Below are 23486 nucleotides of genomic sequence, written 5' to 3'. Positions count from 1 at the left end.
TCTATTTTTAACAACAGTGACTTCAACATATCCATACAAGTTTCTACTTCCAAAGTTTCGTCAATATTGCTCAATGCAAACTAAAACAAGAGCTGTTTGTAAAACATGCATGCCCCCCATATGGGCTGTCAGTTGTAATGGCAGCCATTGTGTGAATACGTTTTTTGTCACTTTGACCTAGTGACCTGAAAATCAATAAGGTTCATCTGCCAGTCATTATCAAAGTACCTATGAAGTTTCATGATCCTAGGCATAAGCTTTGAGTTATCATCCGGAAACCATTTTACTGTGTTGAGTCACGTGACCTTGACCTTTGACCTAGTGACCTGGAAATCAGTAGGGGTCACCTGCGAGTCATGATCAATGTACCTATGAAGTTTCATGATCCTAGGCGTAAGCTATCTGGAGTTATCATCCGGAAACCATTTTACTGTGTCAAGTCACCTTGACCTTTGACCTAGTGCCCTGAAAATCAATAGGGGTCATCTGCAAGTCATGATCAATGTACCTATAAAGTTTTATGATCCTAGGTGTAAGCGTTCTGGAGTTTTCATCCGGAAACCATTTTACTGGTTTGAGTCACCTTGACCTTTGACCTAGTGACCTGAAAATCAATAGGGGTCATCTGTGAGTCATGATCAATGTACCTATGAAGTTTCATTATCCTAGGCGTAAGCGTTCTTGAGTTATCATCGGAGAACAATATTTCTGTGTCTAGTCACCATGACCTTTAACCTAGTGACCTGAAAATCAATAGGGTCATCTGCAAGTCATGATCAATGTTCCTATGAAGTTTCATGATCCTAGGTATAAGCGTTCTTGAGTTATCATCCGGAAACAATTTTACTGGTTCTAGTCACCTTGACCTTTGACCTAGTGACCTGAAAATCAATAGGGGTCATCTGCGGGTCATGATCAATGTACCTATGAAGTTTCATGATCCTAGGCGTAAGCATTCTTCAGTTATCATCCGGAAACCATTTTACTGTTCGAGTCACCTTGACATTTGACCTAGTGACCTGAAAATCTATAGGGGTCATCTGCAAGTCATGATCAATGAACCTATGAAGTTTCATGATCCTATGCATAAGAGTTCTTGAGTTATCAACCGGAAACCATTTTTCTGTGTGGAGTCACCTTGACCTTTGACCTAGTGACCTGAAAATCAATAGGGGTCATCTGCAAGTCAGGGTCAACGTTCCTATGAAGTTTCATGAGTCTAGGCATAAGCGTTCTTGAGTAATCATACGGAAACCATTTTACTGGTTCTTGTCACTGTGACCTTTGACCTAGTGACCTGAAAATCAATAGGGGTCATCTGCCAGTCATGATCAATGTACCTATGAAATTTCATTATCCTAGGCCTAGGCGTTCTTGAGATATCATCCGGAACGCATCTGGTGGACGGACCGACCGACGGACCAACATGTGCAAAACAATATACCCCCTCTTCTTCAAAGGGGGGCATAATAATTGACAGGACACAACCTGCTTGATGCTGCCCACTTGTCATGCCTCAATCTGATAACCAGGAATTTCCAATTCATGGAAAACCTGTTAAATACAAGTAGTGGCAGGCATTCTTTCTGGTTTGTCTGCTCAATAACCTGGTCCATTAATAAATATTCTAGGACAATTGAAGAGATAAATGCTAAAAATCAATTTAAACTTTTGACAGACATCTTTGAGACACTGCCAAGCCAGACTGAGAAAAACCTGCTTGCTACAGAAATGCAAAACAGAATAACAACAGACTTTGTAGACCTGGAAGATGGACTTCCAGCTGGAGGGTGTATATTGCCAGGAAGTGAGTCAACTGGAGGCCATTAGAAGACCATTGTCTCCAGCACAACCATCAGAACATGGAATTCCTGAACCATGTACAAGACCTTGAACTTGAAGACAGTGCAAGTGGCCGCAGATATGAGGATGTTCAACCTCACAATCTGAGGAATCGAGATGAACTTATTCTGGGGAAAACGACTTGACTTCCAGTTTGCACTACTCCCTGGGGAACCACCATCACCTACCTGAAGAAAATCATGGTCTGTATCAATAACTGCCTTCGGAAGATTGTCAAGATCACTAACAAAGACTAATGGAGAAGAACAAATCAGCAGCTTGTTGAAGAAGACATCCTTAAGAGATAGTGGCACACCTTTCCCAAGCCTGCATCCAATAGGACAAGGCAATTTCTAGAGACATCTTGATGCAGATCCCAAGCAAATGGGTAAGCGGGAACAGCTAAAGAGAATCCCCCAGAACAGAGTCAGAGACCCTTGAAGGAAGCTGGTTGGCAGCTTATGTTGAAGAAACTGGCTCAGAATGTTAATTTTGTTTCATGATATCTTGAGTTGACCGATTTTAAAAACTGTTCTAGTCTTTTGTAAAAAACATGGCTACCAGGTGGTAGGCTGTTTTGCTATAGTGGCACCGTGTGAACACGCGAAGAAGTCAAAATTATGACCAGACATAAAATTCATCTACAGCATGATGTGCGCAGATAAGGTTATCAAATCAGATGATATGCCTAATAAAGTATGTTATTGCACTACGTATTTTGAAGAGTTTCAATTAATTCATATGCATATATTATGCTTTTTAATAAAATTAAAACCGATAAATTAATTGTTAATGCAACAATATATCTGTTTTTAATGGACGATAAATTTCACCCCTGGGTATTTGATTAACTTTAGAACTTGGTAGATGGTGCAACAAATTAGCTTAGAACTTAGTCTCAACAAACGCCTACACCATCCAACCAGTGACACAGATTTAATGCATTTAATAGCTATTTAAACTCCTGGATCATCTATAAAGTTGATGCACAGTCCGCCATTATTATCCATTGTTTACACTAACATTTAAATGCATAAACCAATTGGGTATAAATGCGTTCATTGAGTCTTTTGAATCTGACCAACAAAAATGATTAAATATAAACACTAACATTAAACACAAGCATAAAACTATACAGGTATGTACATTTTATAAACAACGTATTTATTCTATACATGCTTATTTTGCGCCTTTAAGTAACGCTAAAATTGTAAATTCTGCAAAATGTGTAATATAGGAAAACATTACATCATTGACTTGATCATTGGGCTTTCGAAGACAAATTACAATACCTATAACTAGAAATGTGTCGATTATTGTTGCATACACGTGATATCAGGACTTTTCCTTGCTATTTTGGGAAATATTAAAGATATCTGGATTCGGAATATTTTGCTCCAAAAGTCCACTGATTTGACAAAATCAAATTCGTTATAACTCTTTATTATAATTATGTTCAAATTGTAAGAACAAAATCTTATTAATTATTGTTACCGGTATATACTTTGTAAGATGTTATTAAAATAAAATTGAGATTATAATCATCAGACAATTCTCTGTTTTTCACCAAAACAAATGGAATTGGGATTTTTTTCAGATAGGGATTTATTTTGGCAATTTCGCTAAGGGAATAGGTCTGTTTAACGTACCTGTAGATACACCAGGAAAAGGCCTGGATGTGATGAAATATTTTGCCAATGCACTACATACAAATAAAACTGACAGTAACATGAACATCTACTATCACTTATGCCATATAAGGACTATGCACGGCTTTCAGTATCCACTCTGAACTTAAAGTGAAACATGGTTGTTTCTTGCAAAACTTCAGCCAGATATAACAATTAGTTGTACCAATAATTTCCAAATCATATAATGCATAACAATTAAGTATGCAATGTAAGGAATATGCACAAACTCCAATTTATAATTTTGAAATAACAAAATGAAAGACCAAATTATGCGCAAAACACAAACATGAACTTTCATTACTCAGTTACAAAGAATAGGAAGAAAATTCCAAGTGTTTACTGTGACTTTGGCCTTGAAGCAAGCGACATGGTTGTTGCAAGTATTAACACATTGTCTTGATATTAAGATCATTTGTGCCAATTTATTTTGTATACCCATCATGTACATGTACAACAAACATATAAGCCTGACACAAAATGGGCAATAAAAACACAATCACACTAACAGGGGAAGCACAATATGCCCTCCGCCACTATCATGGCTGGGGCATGAAAAGTAGCTTACTATAATGTGTTTTACTGTTTATTACTGAAAATTATGAGTTTTATGTTCATGACTTTCAGTTTTCATTGGAAAGAAGGTCATGTTTATTCAAGGGTATTGATATGATTTTTTAATTACATAATACATAATTGTATTAGTTAATTAGTAGGTTTATCAAATGTTTTATAAGCCGCTTATTTGTGGAAAAATGTAAAAATATTTTAGGTACAACATGAGCAAGAGTTTAATTTTTCCACTGAGAATCTATTTATAGACAAACGTGCGCATAGTCACAAGGCAGTGGCTAGTGGTTAGGCCCTGTACGAATAGCCAATAGGCTAGCAGTACGGCCCCTATCGGCTAGCCTATTTGCTAGTCGTACGGCTCTGTACATATAGCCTTAAGGCTTTCCTTCAGGGACTGTCTAGCCGTACGGCTGTTATAACAAATAAATATATTGATTATTTATTGATCTACATGCAGATTTCTTTGCCATGCATGCGTCATGAAAAAACGTGCTAATACATGCACTTAAAATTGTGTGCTTCCACGCAGGCTGATTAGATGATAATTGTTTTTCGCTTAAATGAAAGATAATAAGTGCTTTTGTTTTAGGTACTTAGATATTGAAATTCCAAAATTTCTGCCCTTTAGACTAGCAAGTGTAGTCTTTTAGATTTTCATTGAAAGTTTTCTTAGGGCACCTGCTTTTAGCAGCCTCAATTTTCCTTGAACTACGTTTGTAAAACTGTACACAATTTTAACACTGGTACAGTTCAATTTTGACTATTAATGCACCATAAGAGGAGAATTTTTCCCCAACGGTTAAAGGCACCGCCATTTTCAGAGAACTACATCTACATCGGTACGTTGACAATTACTCAACTGATAGAATGCTTGTATGAAACCATCTATTTATCAAATTTCTAAAAGATAATTGAATTATTTGTGCAACTCAATTTCTAAGACCTACTACCTTGGACGGCTGCCGTCATTGAATTTCATAATATCAATGCTGCAACTCATTAAAAACAGTTTGTTCACACCTTACTTAGTAACGTCGACTAATTAAAGAACCATATTAGAAACCAAATTAAATTATTTGTGTAACTCAATTTCTAAGACCTACCTTTGACGACTGCCGTCATTGAATTTCATAATGTTGATACCGCACCTCATTAACACAGTTATTTACACCTTACTTAGGAACATCGACTAATTAAAGAATAAAAATAGAAACTGTATTACATGAAAGGAAGCCAAAACAGATGAAGAATTTGTGTACTTTTATGAGCTTAAACAAACTTATTACTGATTAACAGCACTGAATGACAATTCTATACTTTATTAAGCCGTCCTGCTAGACAATCCCCATAGGAAATGCTATACGTACAGAGCAGTATGACTAGCCAATACAGGCTAGTTGTACAGGGCTGTAAGGCTCAGCAACCAATCAGAAGAGCCGATATAACATTATGAAAAACTTTGTACATGATACAGATTACTACAGGGCCTGGGGGCTATATCTAGCCAGAACTTTGTCAAAACATGGCTGATTTTAATGCAATTTTTGTTGGTATGTCCTAGATACATAGTAAACTCAGGGGTTTTTCTGCCTATTTTGGGAAAAGGAGTCTGACCAAATTGGGAATTTTTTATCGACAAAATTGGTCATTTTGGGAATTTTTGCTTCGATGAAATGGCTCATTTGGGAAAAAATTGTGAATTAATCATGCTTAAATAATTCAGTAGGTTAACAAATAAATTTGTTTTTATTTGGTTATTTTGTCTTTTTTATGTAAACAGATGCAATATTGGGCATGTTCAATGTTAATTCAATTACTGCAGTTTTGTTTTTCAGTTACAGTTACACTCTGTGATAAGAACTGAACAGTCAAAACCTTATAGCAAATATTTTTGACCAAAACAAACACTGGTTAGTCACACAAGTTATGGTGGACGAACCAGTTATCGAACACCTAAGAAATTACGTTAAATTTCTTTAAAATTGAAACACTTAAAATGACAAAAACATTTTGTTTTAACAAATGACTAACAGTTTAATCATTGAATGATTTATCTGTGAAGTTTTCCAGCAAACTACCTTCAAGAATTTATAACAATGATTCCCTGGTTATTGTCACCTCTAGCAGACAAAACAAAATGGCGGCCGATGTAAACATGACCTATTACCCGACACTTCATAAATACTACTCCAGTATATACAAAGTCACATGACTATCACGTGACCCGGACTTGGCGAAAAAATCTGCGTCTGCTGCAATCAAAATTGCAAACGGAAATATGCTTTTCGTTGTGTAAATGCACGTTTTGATAAATGCATTCAAAAAGTTATAGCAAAAAACACATAAAACGGTGTAAATAACAATAAATGCATCCCTTTAACCTGTTTTTGGCGCATTTGTTTCAACCTAAGTAGGCAAGTAGGTCATGGACTTCATGTGCGACCATTTGTTTATCAAGTGACGTCATGCGCACTTTTGCGCATGTGCATACAGAACCAAAACAAAACGTCCAATAATAGGTGCTGTTCGATAACAGGTACTTACACGATATAAGACACTTCATTCTTAAAAAAAAAAAAAAAAAAAAAAAAATTATTATTTTTTTTTTTTTTTGGAAATTGGGAAAAAAATTATAATTTCGGTTTGGGATCGGGTCCGTTTGCTTTAGGAGTGCCTCCGTTGTCCGGAGGCACAGACAGTGCTGAAAAACCCCTGAAACTATAGATTGAAATGTAAAACGTATCTTTATCTTTTCACTTTCAATATTTAGATTTATTTATTAAGAGGGCTGGTACTATGGAGATACACATACTAATTGATTCTAAATTTTGAAGCATTTTTAAGCAAAACAACAACACTCATTTTCCAATTTTAGTCAAAACGCCTTGAATTTTCGTAATCGAAAGGGACACTTTCACAAAATGGTGAAAGAAACCACCGATGTAACAATTAATGTATTTTAATAACTGAATAATATCTGCATTATAACGTCTTTTATCCGAGGTTGCAAGAAGACTTTGGCGAAATATAGCAAGAATCACTATTTTTTTTTACCAAAGTCATTAATAGGTCCGAAATAAATTATACGAAACATTACACAAAATGAAAAACACATTTCTTCATGTTCTTTGTTTTACAAACCATGGTATCCCAGTCTTTGAATATGCATCTCTGCTTTCACGGAATGGTCTACCATTTACCGAGCCACCCGGCATCTTGTGAAAAAAATTGTCTTTTTTTCCTTGTCGTGGTTGTTGTTGTTTCTTATAACTAAAAGGTTGTTGTTGTTTTTGTAAGTATTTATCGTCGGATAATTTTACCTCATCACCGCAACAACATGGCGTCTGAATTATTTCAGTATGTTGTTCGGTAATTTCTTTATTTTAATTGAGATGACAATCATTGAAATAAAACAGTGTCTTTATAGTAGTGCATATTTTAACTTTTTTCTTTATTTCAGGAAAGGAAATGATCAATTCATCTACGAACAATACGAAAAGGCGATCACGGTAAATTTCATAAGCTGTCTGCATTCCATCATCCATGTTCCAGTAAATTCTAAAAAGGAAAATATGATTTTATGCATGCGCAGATATTATTTAATTTGAGTCTAGACATTTACTTATTGTTTCTTTGTAAATATATGTATGTTTCATGTTTTTCCAGTTATTTCTGGAGAAAAAAATGCAACTTTCATCTTTTTCTGCATCTACTTTCTTTTTCCATTTATTTTCACATTTCATTAGACCATGAGGCTATCCATGTAATTCATTTCCTTACAAAACACTTATTTACATAACAAGTTCTTTGTCACATGACAGTTCCCTTAAAAGACACGGTTGGGTCCATAAATATCATATATATATGCATCTGTTTTTAATGCCTTAAACATTTCACAGTTTTGTGATTTTTATTTTAAATGCATATACATGTACTAATATAGTCTTATAGATATTAAACCCATTAAGACTAAAAACAATGGCTGTACAGATCCAGGGCCCTCAATCTATCAAATCTGCCGCGGAATTTCGGCGGCAGTCCCCCACCTGAAAAGTATACTTTTTTCCCCTTTTGTCTCATGATTATTATATCTCAATTCTATTTCAATTTAATCTTTCAAACATACTTTATTATGAAAAATGCAATGAATATAGTGCAAACATGTACAAATGTAATAATGAGAGAGTAAGTAAAAAAATCCCAAAAAAAGGGAAACTCCCCGAAAATTCCCCCTCCTAAGGGCTGCGGACCCCTTCCCCCAAAGTAGTGTGAGGGCCCTGAGATCATGCAATTAAGCACTTTTTTCTATTGATAAAATTAAACATACATAAATGAGCTCAAATGCATATTGGTTCATGAAGTTTTATTCCAAAGCAATTATCCAATCAGTATTACATATCAAACAAAAGTTTCAAGTAAAAAATTAAAACTTCTTGAACAACTGTCTTTAATTTGTGTCAAAATAGTTTTCCAAAGCAAACAAAGAAATAGATAGATTGTAACCTTACATTTGATAACAGCAAGAAGAGTGGGTATTAAAATCTGTCGTGGACAGTGCACATTGGATGAACATTAATAAACACTGTTGGAAAATAATGTTTTTTTTCCAGTATCAGAACAATTAGAAACAGTTAGAAAATTTTTGGTAGTATTGGGCTTTACTATTTAAAAGGTACAGTTCCTTTTATTACATTTTTTTGTTTTAATGTTTACCAAAAACATGAGACTCATCATGATAGGTTGAGTCTACACAAAGTTAACCTTCAGATGCACCAGCAAGAGGAAACCTCATTATACAATGCGCTCTTTTATTTTTGGCAAGGAACTGAAACACGATTTCAATCGGGCAGACTGGTTTGGAGCTACGATGTCAGCATATGGTATAAGATCCATTTTAGATTGATGCAGGTCATTGTAAGACGATCTCAATATACTGATTTTTACTACACTCCTTGTTCGGCGTACAGATGACATTTTGCTATCCCTGATGAAAGGAATCATGGACTAACAATTCTGTGGCATGTGGTGATTTGATGATATGCCTAATTGTATGTATGGAGTTCTATATGAATAACTTTAATATGTTCTTAATTTTTCAGCTATATACACAGGCCTTAGAACTGGAAAGAAATAGAGATGATATATTCTGCAACAGAGCACAAGCCTACTTTAAACTAGAGAAGTACAAAGGTACTCTATAAAATAGACTTCTTCAATTCCAAACAATTAATTTCAGTCTGTTCATATTATAATGTTTCTATGTAGCCAGTAGGCTCTCATAGGATTGCCAACCATAAGCTAATTAAATGTATAGAGCTCTTAACTGACAGTCTGGGTTTTGTGAGTTTTAATTTAATGTATTCGCAGTAAGTATGTGCACTTAATTAATAAAATCAACTAAGTATGCACAAGAAAAGTGTCGGAAGGTTATCTAATGTATATGATAAGTCATGTGGCCTATGTTGCACGACTAAAATACTTTAAAAAAAAACAGCCGTAAGCAAACAAAAATATAGGATATCATTTTGGAGAATACCTTTACCACTTGTATGGTGTTTTTGAAGGAAAACCCACTGTAATTGGAAAGTGTCTGTCTACATTAGCAAGTGCAGACTGCATTGGGTGACTTAGGACGACTGTTTACCAATATGCTTTTAGCCATATTTTCTAAGACACACCTAATATGTACATACATAAAACAAGAGCATGTTTATTTCTTAGAGACAGTTGAGGATGCATCAGAAGCACTTCGCATGAATTCCAGCAATGTTAAAGCCTACCACAGAAAAGGGTATGTACTTGAGTTGAAATCTTCAAGATTTTTCAGTAAAAATGAATTGCACATGATAATGAAATTTGAGGTGCATGAAGACAAAACTGACATTAAAATGTTGTTGAAGTATCACAGTATGGAATGTAATACATAGGTTAATTTGTGGTTGATGGAGTTAACTTCTTACATGAAAGTTTTTTTATCGTCAGTACATTGTAAAATTACTCAAAGTTTGAACACAAGTTCAGAGTAAAAAATTGAGTACAGCATCAGTTCAGCATGTTTTGTTAATGGTGGTATGCACTCACTAAATGGGTTTTGGAACATCATCAAAAGTTCAGATCATATGTTGTTTTCTAGAACTGGATTATTTTACCTTGAAGATTATGTGTCTGCCAAAGAAGCATTTGAGGCAGGATTGAAATATTCTGGTAAGTTGCAAGATTACATGGCATTTTGAAAACTGTTTTTTTTTGTGGCATAATGGTTCAAAGTGAAGTGGTTTTTAGTGTGCTCCAAAATATTTTTTAGAGTCACTCAAGTCCCAGGGATTCTGACCTTTAGATAATTGTATAGCCTGAATGGTAGCTTTATTATCCTAAAGACAAATATCACCATTTGTATAAAATGTGTACAAGTTTAATAATCAATAGTTAATTAATATATGTACAAGATTGTTCCTTGAATTTAGCGAATGGTCATATGAGCATAGTCTACATATTGAATTGGTTACTCTTCCATGTTTATTTAATTTGATTGTAATTTCAATTTCTGCCATGCTAAATTACTAGCATATCATCTGTAGTCACGATTTTTTCCATGCGATTGGCAATGTTCACCTCCACTAGTTTTCTAAAGAACTATCAAATGCTTTAATGACATCCATAAACATTGGCTCCTAAATTAACCGGAAATTCTGAAGTCTTTGTTGTTTTTGTCATTTTTGCTTGCTTGAATTCTAATTGGCTAAATTGAATTGTAGAAAATAACTTGTAATTTGTTGGATTCTTGAAAATGGCTGTGAAAGGAACTTTGTTTCTGCATTTAGATGAAGACAGCTTTAACTTCCCATTGTGGATAAAGAAATGCGAAGCTGAGATAGATTGTAAGTAAATGTACAAGTGAAATAAATATTATTGTAGCATACAAGCTATTTTTACTTTAGCTTCTATCTTAAACTCACCACAAGTCTCTCAAATCACCAAACTTGTTCAAATGTACAATTCTTGATTGTTTTATGAAGATTGTACAGTTTCTAGTAAAATTGTGATGTCTGAAAATTGAGGTCATACCAGAGCTCCAGATAAGGGTCGTATTTTCGTAATTACGAATTATTTTCAAGTCCGTTACGTATTTATTTTAAAATCTTGTCGTACCATTAAGAATTACAAAATCAAGTTACGAATATTATTTTTACATCGGTTCGTATCGTTTTTTATTGAGTTCTTTTCGCGTATTAAAGATCTTTGCGGTGCTAATATAGAATGGTTATCGGGTTTGTTTAACAATGCGCATTTTTTCCATTTTCCATTTTTTCTGTCAAAAAAAATGATGGCGCCCAGAGAGCGTCCTAAAAAACTGCAAAGTGTCCAAAAACACGCTTTTAACATATTGTACGCAAAGTGAGCCGAAGTTAAATGTTTAGAAAGACATTATAGAAAAATTCTTATACGATGTTGTATGTTCAGTTGCCGACACAGTCGGAAAAGCTAAACAAAAACGCGACATGGCGGGTCCAAACTTAAACACAAAAAAACATTGAATGAGTGGAAGGGACAAGTCCCGTGGCTAATCGTTGAAAAGATTGAAGGGGAGACCCGTTTTAATTGTAAAATATGTAAAAATTCATCTAAGGCATGCAATCTTAGCACAGTTTGGGCATATGAAGGTATTTGAAAAATAAAATTGTATAATACTGAAAAGACACTGTTGAACTCGTATAAATAAAGTTGCTAGTATGTTTATTTTGATTTTTTTTGCATGAAAATAACCATTATTATTTATTTTTAGGTCATTAAGGAAAAAAAAGAATAATTTTCCAAAACTTAGTAGTAACGTTTAAAATAAAAGTTAAGAATTCTTTTTGAAAATCTGGTAGTAATTTAAGAATTTCACAAAACCTTATCTGAAGCTCTGGGTCATAGATTTACAAGTGAGTGTCATTGATATGGGATTTAGTTTTAATTGGTGAATCTGGTAAAAACTTAAGGAATATGAAAATCATCATTTTGTTTATGATATTTTGAAAAAGCCGGTTTTGACATAAGGTATTTTAAATGAGTCTGTATATTTCCAGTACAGAAGAATGGTGCAGGAGTTGAGCAGGGTGTGGGTGTGTCAGAGGTCAAGGTCAGTATACTTGACATGCTCAAGATTTGGTCATAACTGTCATAAGTAGGACCAGCACAGAGTCTTTCTTGTTACTAACATAAAACATTTTAAGCCAACAAGTTTATTGAAAAAAACAACTATTGATTAGGAAATACAATGTCATGAAAATGAAATATCCTGAATATAATTGCAGACATTTTAGAAGCACTTGTGTTTTATTTTTTGGCTGCTGATAACATAGATTATTTTACTCAAAGCTATTTGTAAACTCAGAATCAAACATTTATTTTACTCAAAGCTATTTGTAAACTCAGAATCAAACATTTATTTTACTCAAAGCTATTTGTAAACTCAGAATCAAACATTTATTTTACTCAAAGCTATTTGTAAACTCAGAATCAAACATTTATTTTAGTCAAAGCTATTTGTAAACTCAGAATCAAACATTTAGTAAAAAGAAAAGTTAGTGCTTTTGTGGTTTTTGCTTATAGAAGCATAAGTAAAAGGATCTGTCCTTGCTTACCTACAAAACAATTTCAATAATAACTTAGAACATGTTTTATCAATTAAATTGATTTGATATCTTAGAAAAACATAAGCTCTTTCATTTTGCTTGATACCAATAAAGAAAATAAAAACATATAAGAGACAGACTAGTTAATTATAATCATAGGCCTAATGATCTTTTTACATCATCCACATTTATCAGTGGTTGATGTAAGGCTAACATTCTTTCTCGTAACAGACTTCAGGCGCCACAGCGGAACCAATGGAAGTCAAGCAGGAAGTCCCCCCTGAACCTGTCAAACCAACGTATGAATGAGAGATACCATATTAAATCTATGTTTTTAATTGTTATTTTCATTGATTTTTAGAAAATTGGTATGTGACCTTTGGAGAAGAAAGTAATTTACAGTAAGCAATATTCGCCGCAGGCATTGATGTGATCATAGTTTTGCTTTGTATTTGCTGCATCTCACATGTCTATTTACAAATTGCATAGTAGCTTAAATATGAGTGCTGCATGATCAACAATTTATGTCCCTGTTGCTATAGATAATGCGTTGTAAGAGATGTGTCATGTGTCAGCTGTTAAAAAAACAATTGTGATGCTGAATAGTTAGCCACTGAAAAAATAAAGTAGCATGCACTTATTTATATTTTCCTGTGTTACATTCAATGTTAATCCATTTAAAATTATGTTTTCCGACAAATCTTTCTCTATTATTTTCATTGTAGAATCCGCCATGACTGGTATCAGACCCCAACTCATGTAATAGTAAACATTTTTTACAAGAACTGTAAGCAAGAGGATGCAAGCATTGATATTCAAGACCGCTTAGTAAGTACTTATGAATTTTATCCTTCCGACTCTTTGAATTTACATCCATAATTAATATGATGAGACATTCAAAAACTGTTGAATGTTTATGAAACATATGGTTGTTTTCTTAATAATGTTAACAGTATTTGACAAACTTTTACTGATTATTAAGTCGGGTCGGCAAGCAAAAGTGGCAAAATTCAGGATAGTCAAGTTGGGGGTTTTCAAGTTAACTCACAGGCAAATCCTCATAATTAGTATTGCGAAAGCTCATGAAATAATTGTCCCCTACCGGTGAAGCCGGATGGGACTTATGGTTTGCGCTCTGTGTGTCCATCAGTATGTCAGTCAGTCTGTCACTCTTTTCTGGATCCTGTGATAACTTTAAAAGTTCTTAATATTTTTTCATGAAACTTGAAACATGGATAGATGGTGATATGGAGATTATGCACGTCATTTCATTTTGTCCCTACATCAAAAATTATGGTTGCTATGGCAACAAAAAAAAAAAAATCTGACAATGGTGGAAATTCACCGATAGGGGACCATATTGCTTGACAATAGTCTTGTTTTAACAAACATACCTTTGATTTAAGTAGGCAAGTGCTGGTAAACTCCTCAAATTTCCTTAGAAAAATTGTGAGTAGCTTTATTTACTTCCATAAATATGTATAAAATCCCATTAACATGGTGTAAAAATGCCAACAAAACAACACCCTGACTGTTTTTTACTGCCCCTTCCAGCTGCAGGCAGACCTTGTGTTACCAGACAGGGAGCCATACCAGCTCAAGTTCTCTCCCCTGGCACATCCCATAGATCCAAGTGCCTCCTCATACAAGATCCTGAAAACTAAGGTAGGTCACTTGGATTTTATATAGAACTTGGAACATAACCTTTCCTGTTTATTTATCAATATTTTTTTATATAGATAGTTCCAATATTGTATATAGAATCTGAAAGAAGTGCTTGTGAAGATAATAATTGTCTCTCTTTACTAAGATATTGTCTTGCATGATTATTCCCCCATTCTAGAAATTTTAGGTATATTGCTTTGCACCTGTCCATTGATGGGTTAGTTTGTTGGTTTTTCGATAGTTGGTTTGTTTACCATTTCATTTTCGCATGACCATTGCATTTTCGCATGACCATTGCATTTTCGCATGACCTTTGTATTATCAACAGACATCAGTTATCAACACCTTTTTGCAGTACTGTTTTTAAAGTTCCAAATTACTTTCCTCAACTCACTTGTGTCTTCATTAAATAAGACAAATTTATACCTATGACGTCACTGAATTTGACCATGGAATAAAAATGGACATTTTTGTACAACTACCTATGTGATCATGTTTTGAATAAATAAAACTTTTTACTAATGTTCTCTGTGTTACAGGAATGAGGGTTTTTTTTTAGAAATGGCTTCAATCACATTGGTATTTCTTAATAGTGACATTCTGTTGGTTAAAAGTAATTAAAAAACGCTGATATTTTTAATCACCCTGAAATTCCCTTTAGTACGCTAACATACAAAGGCACTATTAACAGTACTCTTATTTTTGAAATAGTATTGAATGACGCATTTTGTATAGGCCACATGTAAATTATTTTTCTCGCTGAGAGCTACAACTCCCCAAATTATTGACAGAAAATTGAGTGTTTTCAGAGACTCTTTGATCTTACCTACTTACTGTTGCTGAGTTTTGTTGCAAACTACTTGCAATTTTAATAAACCTCGGATTATTTATGTCTACATGCTGTTATTATTTGCAGTTTAACAGGTGTTATTGTACATGATTGTTTGCTTGAAGGATTTTATTATATGTTTAAACTGAAATGTGATTACAATTTATAAGATTTGTTTAACAGTATACTTGATGAATGATAAATAACATACACTTCTTTATAATGCATTCAGTGTATGATTTGTTATGAATTTATAATAAATTACTACTATTATATAATTCGTTTCATGTCTTTAGGTGTCAGTAATACAGAGGTTAGCTCTATCTTGTAACATTGTACCTCATCAAGTAACTCAAGTCTTAATGTTGGTTACTTTGGGAGAAAAGAAAGGGGCATTTTGATTTGGAGGTAAACAGGTCCAAGATCACAGGTATTTGTCACATGAAATTGAGCTGCACTCTGGCAAAATAGGGCTTAATGTATGTGTGTAAACTGTCATTTTAGATAAGCCTGTAATGTATGTGTGTAAACTGTCATTTTAGATAAGCCTGTAATGTATGTGTGTAAACTGTCATTTTAGATAAGCATGTGCAGTTTGCACAGTTGAATCAGGGAAGAAACTTCCTGCTTTTATGTTTTCTTTAGTTAGAATTAAGGCTCTTCTTAGCAAACATCTTGTTTAGGCAGAAAAGTGTTGTGCCTGATTAGCCTGTACGGACTGTACAGACCAATCTGGATGACACTTGATACATATGTATTAAGCCCTCTTTCTCATAGCAAAGTAAAAATGGCTATGTTTACAGATAGAGGTGAAGATGAAAAAGCGTGAAGGCCTGCAATGGAAGGTGCTGGAGTCTGAGGACGAGGAGGCAGCACTCACTCTACATCCAGGTATGGGCAGTCCCATACTCCACAATGTAAACTATGTATACTCACTCTTCATCCAGGTATGGGCAGTCCCATATTGCACCATGTAAACTATGTACACTCACTCTACATCCAGGTATGGGTAGTCCCATACTACACCATGTAAACTATGTTCACCCACTCTACATCCAGGTATGGGCAGTCCCATACTCGACCATGGTAAACTATGTACACTCACTCTACATCCAGGTATGGGCAGTCCCATACTGCACCATGTAAACTATGTACACTCACTCTACATCCAGGTATGGGCAATCCCATGCTCCACCATGTAAACTATGTACACTCATGCTACATCCAGGTATGGGCAGTCCCATACTCCACTATGATTAACTATGTACACTCATTCTACATCCAGGTATGGGCAGTCCCATACTCCACGATGGTAAACAGTTTTACCTATGTACACTCATTCTACATCCAGGTATGGGCAGTCCCATACTCCACCGTGGTAAACTATGTACACTCACTCTACATCTAGGTTTGCGCAGTCCCATACTCCACCATGGTAAACTATGTACACTCACTCTACATCCAGGTTTGCGCAGTCCCATACTCCACCATGGTAAACTATGTACACTCACTCTACATCCAGGTATGGGCAGTCCCATACTCCACCATGGTAAACTATGTACTCTACATCCAGGTTTGGGCAGTCTCGTACTCCACCATGGTAAACTATGTACACTCACTCTACATCCAGGTTTGGGCAGTCCCATACTCCACCATGGTAAACTATGTACACTCACTCTACATCCAGGTATGGGCAGTCCCATACTCCACCATGGTAAACAATATACACTCGCTCTACATCCAGGTATGGGCAGTCCCATACTCCACCATGGCAATCTATGTACACTCACTCTACATCCAGGTATGGGCAGTCCCATACTTCACCATGGTAAACTATGTACACTCACTCTACATCCAGGTATGGGCGGTCCTATATTCCACCATGGTAAACCATGTACACTCACTCTACATCCAGGTATGGGCATTCCCATACTCCAGCATGGCAAACTATGTACACTCACTCTACATCCAGATATGGGCAGTCCCATACTCCACCATGGTTAACATGGTTAACTATGTACACTCACTCTACATCCAGGTATGGGCAGTCCCATACTCCACCATGACAAACTATGTACACTCACTCTACATCCAGGTATGGGCAGTCTTATACTCCACCATGGTAAACTAAGTACACTCACTCTACATCTGTGTATGGGCAGTCCCATACTCCACCATGGCAAACTATGTACACCCACTCTACATCCAGGTATGGGAAGTCCCATACTCCACCATGGTTTGAAAATGGTTCTGGTTGGTTGAAAAACGTGGCTGTAAGGGGTTTGGGCATTTTTCTAATTTGGCTATAATAGTAAAAACTTGTTTACATTCGTAAAGTCACATTTATTGCCCAATCTTCATGAAACTTGGTCAGAACATTTTTTAATGATATCTTAGATGAGATTGAAAATGGTTCTGGTCTGTTGAAAAACATTGCCACCAGAGGGTGGGGAATTTATCCTTTAATGGCTATAGTAAAACCTTGTAACAATGTTAGCACTCTTTAAGTTACATTTACAGTTCACTCTTCACAAAACTTGGTCAGAGCATTTGTTATAATGATATCTGGGCCTACACAGAACTTGTCAGTTCCTATGTATCTCAGGTGAGCGACTTTGGGCCTTTCTGGCCCTCTTGTTTTGGTAAATAAGACCTTCTCACACTTCTCACATGGCTTTAAACAGTTATTTTACATATTTACTTTTAAAAACTATTATCAAATTGAATTGAAATTTCAATATCCAAATTTTGAAATGTCTGGTTCTGATCTCAATTAGCAATTTACAAAATATGCGTGGTAATGGACTTTCAGTTCTAATTAGCAGAAATTTCCATTCAATGAAATTATTCCATCATCTTCAAATAATAACACTGGCACAGTTACATTGTATAAGTTTATATTTTTCTCATCATGTTTGATTGATGTATGCTTTCAATATTGGTAAGTTCTTTTGTGGACTATTGGATATTGAGAATATTATCTTGCAAATTAAAGTGACCTTCAGATTTTGTTCTTTAATTTTTAACTACAATGTAGATTCAGTTGTGTTTGTATATTTATTTTTAAGTCTTTTGTTTAATGTAATGGAGTTGCTCAATAAATTAGAAGGCCATTAGCTTGAACTAATTTATTTTAGAAAAATTACTTATAATCACTACTATGATTTAAAAAAATACTGCTTTTCAATGGAATCACACTGAATTGTTCTTATTGGAAGTCTGCTGTTTAAATTTATCTTTATTTATATCTATTTATAAAAAATTTATTTTGGATACTATTTGTGTAATTAAAGTCAATTTTAACATCTTTCCCATATGACACTTATGACGGTGTTTACTCTCATACTGTGCCACATTTTAATTTTGTATTAATTTTCACCTGGCAACATATTGCCCAAACCAGACTGCTAAGCAAAACGGGACAAACATTTGATTGATTTATTAGTTCATCTATGATTTCATAGTTCTTATATTATTAAATAGTCCACCCATAATTTAAAAAGTCATCTATGGTTTCATAGTTCATAGTCGACTGATGATTTAATATTTTATCTATGATTTAATAGTCCACCGATGATTTAATAGTTCATTTATGATTTTATAGATAATATTTGATGTCATAGTTAAGATAGGATTTAATAGCTAATCTTCGAATTAATAGCTCATCTATGATTTAATGGTCAGCCTATGAGTTAATTATCCATCTAAGACTTGACGATCCACATGTGAATTAATAGTCCATCTATAATTTAATAATTCACCTTAGAGTTAATAATTCATCTAAGAGTTAATTGTTCAAAAATGATAAAATAATCAACCAATGAGGTTATAGTACACTAGTTCTTCTATTTTTATGCCCCCCTTCGAAGAAGAGGTGGTATATTGCTTTGCTCATGTCGGTCGGTCGGCCAGGTGGTTGTCAGATGATAACTCAAGAACGCTTGGGCCTAGGATCATGAAACTTCATAGGTACATTGATCATGACTCGCAGATGACCCCTATTGATTTTGAGGTCACTAGGTCAAAGGTCACGGTGACCCGAAATAGTAAAATGGTTTCCGGATGATAACTCAAGAACGCATACGCCTAGGATCATGAAACATCAACGTAAGATAGATCATGACTCGCAGATGACCCCTATTGATTTTGAGGTCAAAGGTCAAGGTCACGGTGACCCGAAATAGTAAAATGGTTTTCGGATGATAACTCAAGAACGCATACGCCTAGGATCATGAAACTTCATGGGTAGATTGATCATGACTCGCAGATGACCCCTATTGATTTTGAGGTCACAAGGTCAAAGGTCAAGGTCACAGTGACCCGAAATAGTAAAAATGATTTTCGGATGATAACTCAAGAACGCAAACGCCTAGGATCATGAAACTTCATAGGTAGATTGATCATGACTCGCAGATGACCCCTTTTGATTTTGAGGTCACAAGGTCAAAGGTCAAGGTCACGGTGACCCTAAATAGTAAAATGGTTTCCGGATGATAACTCAAGAACGCATTCGCCTAGGATCATGAAACTTCATCGTTAGATAGATCATGACTCGCAGATGACCCCTATTGATTTTGAGGTCACTAGGTCAAAGGTCAAGGTCGAGGTGACCCGAAATAGTAAAATGGTTTTCGGATGATAACTCAAGAACGCATACGCCTAGGATCATGAAACTTCATATATACATTGATCATGACTCGCAGATGACCCCTACCGATTTTCAGGTCACTAGGTCCAAGGTCAAGGTCACAGTGACAAAAAACATATTCACACAATGGCTGCCACTACAACAGACAGCCCATATGGGGGGCATGCATGTTTTACAAACAGACCTTGTTTAATATTCATCTACAAGTAAATAGTTCATCTATGATTTAATTGGCCATCTATGGTAGTTCACATATTTTTTTTAAGCCAACTAGATCATCTATAATTTTGCATGGTATTTGTATTGATATAACTGGTTCCATGTGTCTACTGCAGCCACTGACCCTCAGGCGTACCCAACCTCAGCCCACTACACGAGGAATTGGGACAAGCTGAGCAAGCAGGCAGAGGAAGAGGAGAAGAAGGATAAGAAGGAAGGGGACGCAGCACTCAACGAGCTCTTCCAGCAGATCTATAAAGATGGCACAGACGAAACAAAGAAGGCCATGATGAAGTCATTTGTATGTAGTCTGATTAGGTTACCGGTTCCATACTGGTTTCTCAAAGGTGGCTTTAAGATTATCCTCTGTCTCTCTTTTGTCTGTCCTTACTATCCAACAAAAAAGGACTAATGGGGATAATGCTATAAGGCTATAAGGATAAGGCTATGTTGATGAAACTTGTTTTGTGTATAGAGGGCCATATGGGGAATATGCATGTTATTTAAGTGTTTTAAAAAATATGGTTCTATGGTTGTAGAAGTAAATGAAAATTAAATCTGGATCTTATGCTACCTGAAAAAGTACTTAACCCTTTATCACTGAGATACATATTTTCTTGCATTTGTAGTCCCTCAAAAAGTTACATTTAATTTAAGACCTTTCTTACTGGATTCAAGTTTTTAAGGCTTCATCTCCAAACCTTAGATACTGATCAGCAGCAAACAGCATAAAACCTGAACAGACTGCGAGTTACTCGCAGGCTGTTCTGGTTTTATGCCCTTTGCACATAGCCATTTTCACTTTGCTTCTATGTGCTTCTACAGGGCCATACAGTGAATATGCATGTTACTTAAGTGTTTTCGTCGTACCAAAATTCTGGTTTCTATGGTTAAAGAAATAATAAAAAACTAAATCAGGATCCTTCCATACCATGAAATTTGGTAGGTGATCACTAAACTGGACAGGTTGGTTCCCTCCAGGCTCTCTGGTTTCCCCCAGCAGCATAAGACCACATACAAATTTAATAATTTTCAGTAACAGTGAGTCTCGTAAGCAAATAAGGTAGGAGTGCTAGGGCCCACTGCGGATCTTCACATAATACAGCCTCTGGCGATCTGAGGACCTCATAAACTATGAAACACACACACAAAGTACTTAAAATGACTTCCACAGTTTTGCACACACACAAAAATAATAAAAAAAATATGGCCACAAAGTTACCGTTGTCGACAAGTGGGGGCTGTTCTTGGTTGGTCAGTTAATTTTGAGATATTGTTTTTAAAAGGTTGTAATATGTCATTGACATCACATCCCAAGTATGAAAAGTGGATTAGCTGTCATTAACAGAAAGTACGGTATAACTGTATTGTTCTCATTCAAAGAAAAAGACGCCAACGTCTTGTAAAAACTTGTTTAGTTTGTTATAAAATTTGCAATTCTTTTTTTTTTTTTTCATTAATAGATGAGCACTCATACTGTTATCGCCTTCTTATAATAATAAAAACAACACTCGTCAGCTAAGTGTTGTTTATAACACCTTATGAGCGATAAAAGTCTATTGATTTTGTCACGTGCTCATGCTGTGTCATTATGACTGCAGCCGATAATTACTTCTCATACACATCATTATTGTTACCTGTTTCATTTGTGTTTTTACTTCTCGCAACTCAAAACTACTGACTGGTGACCTTTCTCTCAGTTCAAAAATGACTTTCAGGTGAAATACACTGGCCGTTATGGAGAGATGACCGTTATTCTCAAGTGTAATAAAGAGTAATTTGTGTTGGTAAGGGGGGGGGGGGGGGATCCAAACTGACCGTTGTCTGCAGTTGACCATTGTTCTAATTTGACCCCTTGGTCAGTTTTGAATGAATTTTAAACTATTCAAATTATTAGAGGTTTGTCAGTAGATTCTTTTAATTAATAACACTGGTCAAAAATACAAGAATGTGTGAACAAGTACCTTTAAGCTAGCTTTATGACCTAATATGGATCATGTTGTTACTTAGACAATTTGTACCTTTCAAGGGACTGCCATTTTGTCTGTGACAAAGCTCTTGTTAAAAAAAACTTACTATGGTATGTTTTTCAAAGGCTACTCAGCCTACTGCGCATGTTTTTTATAACATGGATTTAACAGTATTGTGCATTATTTCAGCAGAATTAATGTCAGTTATCATTAGAATATGTTCATTTAGCTTCCTCAATCATATAAATGACACATTTAGTGAGCAAAAAGAACAATTATTGTGAGACTACTATGTTTAAATATCAATTCTTACAAATTCTTATTATAAACTATTTGTAAATAGTTTATAATATTCAGTGTTTATGTACATATAAGGGCAATCAATTGGCAATTAGCTGCATAACATGGAATTTGTGTTCCGCTGGGCCAAGAATATCAATGCCTATCAAACACAAAGTATACTGTTTTTTACTGAGAAGAATGACCACTCCTCATGTCTGTTACAGTACGAGTCAGGAGGTACCGTGTTGAGTACCAACTGGGGCGAGATTGGTAAGGCGAAGACTGAGGTGAAGCCCCCAGACGGGATGGAGTTCAAAAAGTGGAACTCATAACATGCAAGGTTGGCACGCTGTGGCTAACCGTCTTCAACTTTGTGGAAAAAATCTGACGAAAGTAAAACATCTTTTGGGTTGAAAACATTGTATCGAAACACAATGCAAAAGATATTAGAGACCATAGAAATTGGATGCTTTTCCTTCATTAATTACTTACAAAATAGAGTTAAAAAAAATATTTATAAGAATTCCAGCTTGTTATACAAACACTTTTATAAATTGATTCTCTGATGATTTAAAGCATGTATGTGGTCTGAATGTGTAAACATATCGCTAGGGTCACATGAAAGTATGATTTCTGGAGTTGTGTGTTTAACCTCCAATGTGACATGTTAGTATGCTTCAGGACTAACATGCGTAGAATTTTTCTGACTTTTCTCTGTTTATTTTACATTTTTCTCAACAAACTGCGTACTGATTTTCTTTTCTGTAATGTATGTTTTGAAAGCCTTCATTGGATAGTATAAATAACATATGGCATTCAAGGGGTGATTAAAAGTGTGCATTTTAGTGCCATAAATGTAAAGATGGTAGTGCACTTAAAATGACTATTTTGGTGTTATACAAGTACTGTTATTAGCTTATGCTGTATGTATTTAATGATTGTTATGTCAGAAGCCATTACATTGCGGGATATATTAAGATGCTTTTAAAAACGATGTTACTTCTTAAAATATTTAGTTAATCAATTCAGAAGCCTTGAAGATATGCACTATGTATGATCAAAGTTACATGCTTTCTGTGTATTTGGAACATTTAAGAATTGATACTATGTGTACTATGTGTGTGATAACAATAAATAAACCTTAACAAAAGC

At 35.1% G+C, this 23486-nt stretch overlaps 2 protein-coding genes across 3 annotated transcripts in view; one reads left to right on the top strand and one right to left on the bottom strand.

The window, feature by feature from the left end:
- Positions 1–7388, bottom strand: part of LOC127878133 (RNA-binding protein 41-like) — a 19528-nt gene extending 12140 nt beyond the window's left edge. The window contains exon 1 of the mRNA XM_052424566.1: positions 7245–7388. Coding sequence (XP_052280526.1) covers positions 7245–7318 — 74 coding nt within the window. The 5' untranslated portion in view covers positions 7319–7388. The remainder of the gene's footprint in view (positions 1–7244) is intronic.
- On the top strand, positions 7343–23485 carry LOC127878135 (protein SGT1 homolog). Of its 2 annotated transcripts, none has more exons than XM_052424569.1 (13): positions 7343–7460; positions 7564–7612; positions 9203–9293; positions 9825–9894; positions 10237–10307; positions 10925–10981; positions 12173–12225; positions 12953–13020; positions 13447–13549; positions 14276–14386; positions 16019–16106; positions 20199–20383; positions 22559–23485. In XM_052424569.1, exons 1-13 carry the CDS (start codon positions 7441–7443, stop codon positions 22664–22666), a joined length of 1074 nt encoding a protein of 357 aa, XP_052280529.1. In that variant the 5' UTR covers positions 7343–7440; the 3' UTR covers positions 22667–23485. The 2 variants fall into 2 exon arrangements, with proteins under 2 accessions (XP_052280529.1, XP_052280528.1); XM_052424568.1 differs by having other exon boundaries at positions 12950–13020.
- Position 23486: the final 1 nt, after the last annotated feature.

Source organism: Dreissena polymorpha, chromosome 4, assembly GCF_020536995.1.
Source record: "Dreissena polymorpha isolate Duluth1 chromosome 4, UMN_Dpol_1.0, whole genome shotgun sequence".
In the NCBI taxonomy this organism is placed as follows: Eukaryota; Metazoa; Mollusca; class Bivalvia; order Myida; family Dreissenidae; genus Dreissena; species Dreissena polymorpha.
The sequence above is the reverse complement of the archived record's forward strand: the minus strand, read 5'-3'. Positions and strand labels throughout refer to the sequence as shown.

Excerpts from the sequence above, each read along its gene's own strand:
- LOC127878135 (XM_052424568.1), top strand. The coding sequence starts at position 7,441 with ATGGCGTCTGAATTATTTCA. Across the intron at positions 7,461-7,563 it reads ATGGCGTCTGAATTATTTCA|GAAAGGAAATGATCAATTCA; the intron begins GTATGTTGTTCG and ends TCTTTATTTCAG. Across the intron at positions 16,107-20,198 it reads AGCACTCACTCTACATCCAG|CCACTGACCCTCAGGCGTAC; the intron begins GTATGGGCAGTC and ends TGTCTACTGCAG.